This window comes from Gossypium raimondii, chromosome 13 (assembly GCF_025698545.1).
Source record: "Gossypium raimondii isolate GPD5lz chromosome 13, ASM2569854v1, whole genome shotgun sequence".
In the NCBI taxonomy this organism is placed as follows: Eukaryota; Viridiplantae; Streptophyta; class Magnoliopsida; order Malvales; family Malvaceae; genus Gossypium; species Gossypium raimondii.
Genome location: NC_068577.1, coordinates 18,203,978 through 18,209,807, shown reverse-complemented (window position 1 = coordinate 18,209,807; position 5,830 = coordinate 18,203,978). Strand labels below are relative to the sequence as shown.

The following is a 5,830-nucleotide window of genomic DNA, read 5'->3' as shown; positions in this document are numbered from 1 at the left end:
TATAACATTTTTCTTCATTGCACTGTTCTCCTATCTAAGGGTTAGAGAGTGATTATGGGTAGTTCTAGTCATTATATCAAAAAGAGCAGATATGATAAGAATCGATAATGAGATTAATATTCAAAAGAAAAAAACTAAATTAGAACGTCTGATAACATTAAGGACTAAAGTGAACAGAAAAAAACTTTATGGAGTAAAGTGTGCATTAAGTCATGTTAATTTACTTAATATAAACAATATCAATTATAATTAATTATAATTTAATATTTAAAATAATAAGTTGAAATAAATCACATATTTTGTTTATTTAAATTGCTTTATATAATCTCGTATTTTAAAAAAATTCTAAAGAGAGAATGATTCTTTGCTTAAGCCATGTAAGACTGTTGGTGAAGCTCTGAGTATGTGAACGGTCATAGTTTTCTTCAATCTTTAACTCAAAACACAAACTTCCTTTCTCTTTTTAACTTTGTTTATTGGCTAACATGTGGTGTTTTTCCTTTACAGTTTGAACACTTACACATATTTAAATTCCCGTTACTGGTTTCCTTTTCATCCTCCACAAACACAAAGCCAATATTAAATTTATATTAAGCCCAAGCTTTCTTCTTTTGAATATGCTTTGGGTTTATTAATTTTATTTTTCTTTTCATGCCATATGTGGATTTTGGACCCTGTAAGTGTTAAAAAGCTTGAATTTTTAGTTGGATTCTTTTTTTGGTTTGTCACTTTGGAGTCTAGAAAGAAAAAAAAAATTTCCTTTTCTTGTTCCACTGTTCTTTTCGCCCATCTTTTTTATTGATAATTTATGTAAGAACCTTATCTTGGTTTTCATCCTTAGGATTGCGTGGATTTCTTATGGATTTCTGTAAAAACCTTTGTTGGCAGGTGGTGGTGTTTGGTATCTTGAATTCATTACAATTTGAGGCAGAAAAATAGGTTGTCTGGTTTCACTCTCAAAGTCATTTTGTTTTTTGGTCTTGGAGAAACATGAAAGAGGTTTTGCTGATTTCAGTATTCATGAAAAGAACTTTGGTTTTGTTGAGCCTTTGGTTCTTCATATGGTTCCCTCTGGAAGCTTTTTGCAGTACTGGTAATACATCATCTTCTTCGAATCCAAAGGTTATAAATATTGGAGCTCTTTTCACTTTGAATTCGGTCATTGGGGGAGCAACAAAGCCTGCACTTCTAGCTGCCATTGATGATGTCAACTCTAGTCCAAACATTCTTAATGGGATAGAATTGAAACTCATTTTGCGGGATACAAATTGCAGTGGGTTTATTGGAACCATGGAAGGTATTTTTTTTCTTCTACCCTGCAATTTTAATTGATCTTCATATACTCTTTTATCTGTTTACATTGCTGGATTGAGTGTATCATTCAAGGGATTAAACTTAACTGTTTTTAGATAGAAAATCAGTATTTTCTAAGAGAGAAACTGATGAATGGTGATAATGAATTGAAATCGATAGCTCTTTCTTTGTGTTGGGTATCTCTTTCTGCTATTGCTTTTGGCATATATCAGTATATTATAGGGTTGTTTAAAATGCCTGGTATTGATCGCAAGTAATGCGATGAATAGAAGGGAAAGGCATTGATTGTTTCAGTAGTTCATTGATCTTACTGTTACTATGTTGCAATTCTGCAGTTGGATTTTGCCTTCAAAATGTTTGATATAAGTTGTGGCTATTGTAACTTTGAAATCTATATGGTGGCATTGTAAGTGATTACATCAGAAACCTGCTCACCTGGCAGAGCTTAAAACCAGGAACAAAAGTTATTAAACTCATAATCTAGATTGGCCATGATCTTCCAATCCGATTGCTTTCCTTTTTATTTGGATTATATGTGCATTGTTCTGTATGGAACTTTCCTGCAATATAGAGTAGCTGAAGAATACTAGAATCCTTTAGGATTATATGTGCATTACTTCTGTTGTCCTTCCTTTTCTGATCTCTCTAAAAAGAGTGGAAACATTAAAGCTAATATGCTGTCCTTGTTTATGTAGCTTTGCAGCTGATGGAAAGTGATATTGTTGTGGCAATTGGTCCGCAATCTTCCGGGATAGCTCATGTCATCTCCCATGTTGTTAATGAGCTTCATGTCCCTCTTCTCTCATTTGGGGCAACAGATCCCACTCTTGCTTACCTGCAGTTCCCGTATTTCCTCCGTACTACACATAGTGACTACTTCCAGATGTATGCGATCGCTGATGTTTTAGACTATTACGGCTGGAGGGAGGTCATAGCAATATTTGTGGATGATGATTATGGAAGAAATGGGATTTCTGTTTTGGGTGATGCCTTGGCAAAGAAACGCGCCAAGATTTCTTACAAGGCTTCCTTTAGCCCTGAAGACCCCGAAAGTAAGATCAATGACTTGCTAGTTGAGGTAAACCTGATGGAGTCACGAGTTTTCGTTGTTCATGTTAATCCCGACACTGGTTTGAATATCTTTTCTGTTGCTAAGAGACTTAATATGATGAGTGGTGGTTATGTTTGGATTGCTACAGATTGGCTTCCTTCATATTTAGATTCGAGGGAAGCAGTTGATCCCAGCACAATGAATCTCTTGCAAGGGGTTGTTGCTCTCCGTCGTTACACCCCGGATACTAATCTCAAAAAGAGGTTTATTTCTAGATGGAAAAACCTAAAAGATAAGGGGAGTACGGGTCCTGGAGGATTCAATTCTTATGCACTTTATGCTTATGATTCGGTTTGGCTGGCTGCACATGCCCTTGAAGTTTTTCTCAGTGAAGGTGGAAATTTGTCTTTCTCTAATGACCCGAAATTGCGCGATACAAATGGCACCACACTACACCTTTCGTTGCTTCGTGTGTTTAACGGAGGCCAACAACTTCTCCAGACACTTCTTCGGATGAACTTCTCCGGTGTAAGTGGTCAGATTCAATTTAATCAACAGAGAGATTTAATTCATCCAGCATTTGATGTTCTTAACATTGGTGGAACTGGGACTCATAGAATTGGTTATTGGTCAAATTACTCGCTTCTCTCTATTGTCCCTCCAGAGAGCTTATATACAAAGCCTCCCAATATCTCATCCAGCAGTCAACATCTTTATGGTGTAAAATGGCCTGGTGAAACTTCTAAAGTGCCGAGAGGATGGGTATTCCCCAACAATGGACAGCCGTTACGAATTGCCGTGCCCAACCGTGTAGGTTACAAAGAGTTTGTGTCGAAAGACAATAGTCCCCAAGGTGTAAAAGGATACTGCATCGATGTCTTTGAAGCTGCAATAAACTTGCTCCCATATGCTGTTCCTCATACGTATATGTTATTCGGAGATGGTAACAGAAATCCTAACTATGACGAAATTGTTAGCCAGGTTGCCCAAAATGTGAGTAACTTAGCTGGTATTGCATGATCTGATTTCAGTTCCTTAGGTGCCAGTAATTATACTGACTTGCTCCTTTCCTCTTCAGAAATACGATGCAGCAGTTGGAGATATTACAATTGTTATGAACAGGACGAAAATTGTAGATTTTACTCAGCCTTACATGGAATCTGGACTTGTTGTTGTTGCGCCGGTCAAAGAGGCAAAGTCGAGTCCGTGGGCATTTCTCAAGCCATTTACTAAAGAAATGTGGTTTGTCACTGCTGCACTTTTTCTTTTTGTGGGTGTGGTAGTGTGGATTCTTGAGCACCGGATAAATCACGAATTCCGTGGTCCTCCCCGACAACAGCTTATAACAATATTTTGGTTAGTCCTCATTTTAATAGATTGGCTGCTATATGTCTAACTGCTAGAAAATGGATGCACGGATTAGATCTAATCGATAAAGTACAGTGTCCTTGAAAACCATAATCTTATAGAGCATAATTTTACTAGAGTTGGCATTTTTCTGTATCATACATCATGGTCACATTACATGTTGGCTGAGGCTGTGAACTGCATGGTCCATACAATTAGAGATCCCTTCTATTAACTTGACAAACTTTACAATGATTATATTGATAATTATTTTTCATAATTCCAGGTTTAGCTTCTCAACAATGTTTTTCTCGCACAGTAAGTAAAATCATTATAGTCATCTATGGTGTTTATGTTATCATACGAATCTGTGCCAAAAACTCGTAAACCACTTCTTGCTTTAACTTGATGCAGGAGAAAACACGGTGAGCACTTTGGGACGTTTGGTGCTGATCATATGGCTGTTTGTCGTTCTGATTATCAATTCAAGCTACACGGCTAGCTTGACATCAATACTTACTGTGCAACAGCTGACATCGGGGATTCAAGGGATCGATAGCTTGATCTCAAGTTCCGAACCTATTGGAATTCAAGAAGGTTCATTTGCATTGAACTATTTGGTTGACGAGCTCAATATAGCACGGTCTAGGATAGTTAAGTTGAAAGATCCGGAAGCATATCTTAGAGCCCTTAATCTTGGACCAAAGGCGGGTGGTGTAGCTGCCATTGTCGATGAACTTCCTTACATTGAGCTCTTCTTAACCAGCACCAATTGCTTATATCGGACTGTCGGGCAAGAATTTACAAAAAGCGGGTTGGGCTTCGTAAGCTTCAACATTAAACTTCTCGTTATTTTCTTGAGTTACAAATCACTGAGCTACAATAGAGCAAACATATGTATTTCTCATTTTCGTTTTTCATGGTGCCAGGCTTTCCAAAGGGACTCTCCTCTTGCAGTTGATCTTTCAACTGCTATCCTTCAACTCTCGGAAAGCGGTGATCTCCAAAAATTCCATAATAAGTGGCTAACACACACTGAGTGCTCAATTCAAATCAATCAAGAAGAAGAAAATAAGCTCTCCCTAAGTAGCTTTTGGGGCCTGTTCCTCATTTGCGGCATTGCTTGTGTGTTGGCTCTTACGCTGTTCTGCTATAGAGTCTTCACTCAGTACCGTAGATTTAGCCCCGAAGACGAGGAAGCAGAGGTTGAGGAGATTGAGCCTTCGAGATTGTCTCGGCGTTCCATCCTATCTACTAGCTTTAATAACATAATGGAGTTTGTAGATAGGAAAGAAACAGAGATTAAAGAGATTCTAAAGAGAAAGAACATCAATGAAAGCAAACAGACCAGCCATAACTCTAATGGACAGGCAAGTTCACCCACATAAAAGAGAAACATGTTCTTCACGTCTGTTGGAAGATATTCAAATCTTTGTGTGTTGAAAATAGACTGAAAATGCAAATGCAAATTCATATATCCACATGTATCTGATGCTGATCCATCTCTTTGAGGTGAAACAATAGTGGCCTAATTTTATGTTCTGTTAGGTTAATTCCTAAAATTACAGATCTCTTGTGATGGACCTTAACTGATCTGGTGGCTAATGATTGGTCAGATTTGAATCATTAGGGGAACAATAGTAGATTTTTATTTGGGCAACGCCTTTTGAAAGTTGTTCAAGATTAAGAAACTTCCTTTCTTTCTACAATTCATTAAAGGGAAGTTTAACTAAACTCAATAAATTTTAATATATACTAGTAATATTATGATACTGTATGTGTATGGAAGTCAAAAATTTAGAGCACATGGTTTAAATTCTAAGTGAAAATAAATTTAAATAGAAAATACATGTAACTGAGAATATTAAATGCAACTTATATTGTCATTTTCCTATAGCCGGTTAGGGAATATTATTTAATATGTTTTCAAAATGTTAAAATGTTATTATGTTGGTGATAGGAAGATTCCACATTCAGAATAGAGTTGTAAAAGATTTATTTAACAATTGAATCTTAGGCGAGTGATAATTTACTCTTGAGTTGGTTTTGAGTTAATTTGTAACATCTAGTTCAGATCAACGACATTATCAATAAATTAATAAACAAAATGTTGGTAAA

General features: G+C 36.6%; 1 protein-coding gene across 6 annotated transcripts; it reads left to right on the top strand.

The window, feature by feature from the left end:
- The first annotated feature begins 354 nt into the window (after positions 1-354).
- On the top strand, positions 355-5,484 carry LOC105783557 (glutamate receptor 3.4). 6 transcript variants are annotated; one of them, XM_052626810.1, is made up of 7 exons: positions 355-377; positions 889-1,297; positions 2,010-3,358; positions 3,444-3,721; positions 3,999-4,030; positions 4,127-4,536; positions 4,642-5,484. In XM_052626810.1, exons 2-7 carry the CDS (start codon positions 991-993, stop codon positions 5,098-5,100), a joined length of 2,835 nt encoding a protein of 944 aa, XP_052482770.1. In that variant the 5' UTR covers positions 355-377; positions 889-990; the 3' UTR covers positions 5,101-5,484. The 6 variants fall into 6 exon arrangements, with proteins under 6 accessions (XP_052482770.1, XP_012464550.1, XP_012464549.1 ...); XM_012609096.2 differs by having other exon boundaries at positions 359-401; XM_012609095.2 differs by lacking the exon at positions 355-377 and adding an exon at positions 410-676.
- The last annotated feature ends 346 nt before the right edge of the window (positions 5,485-5,830 follow it).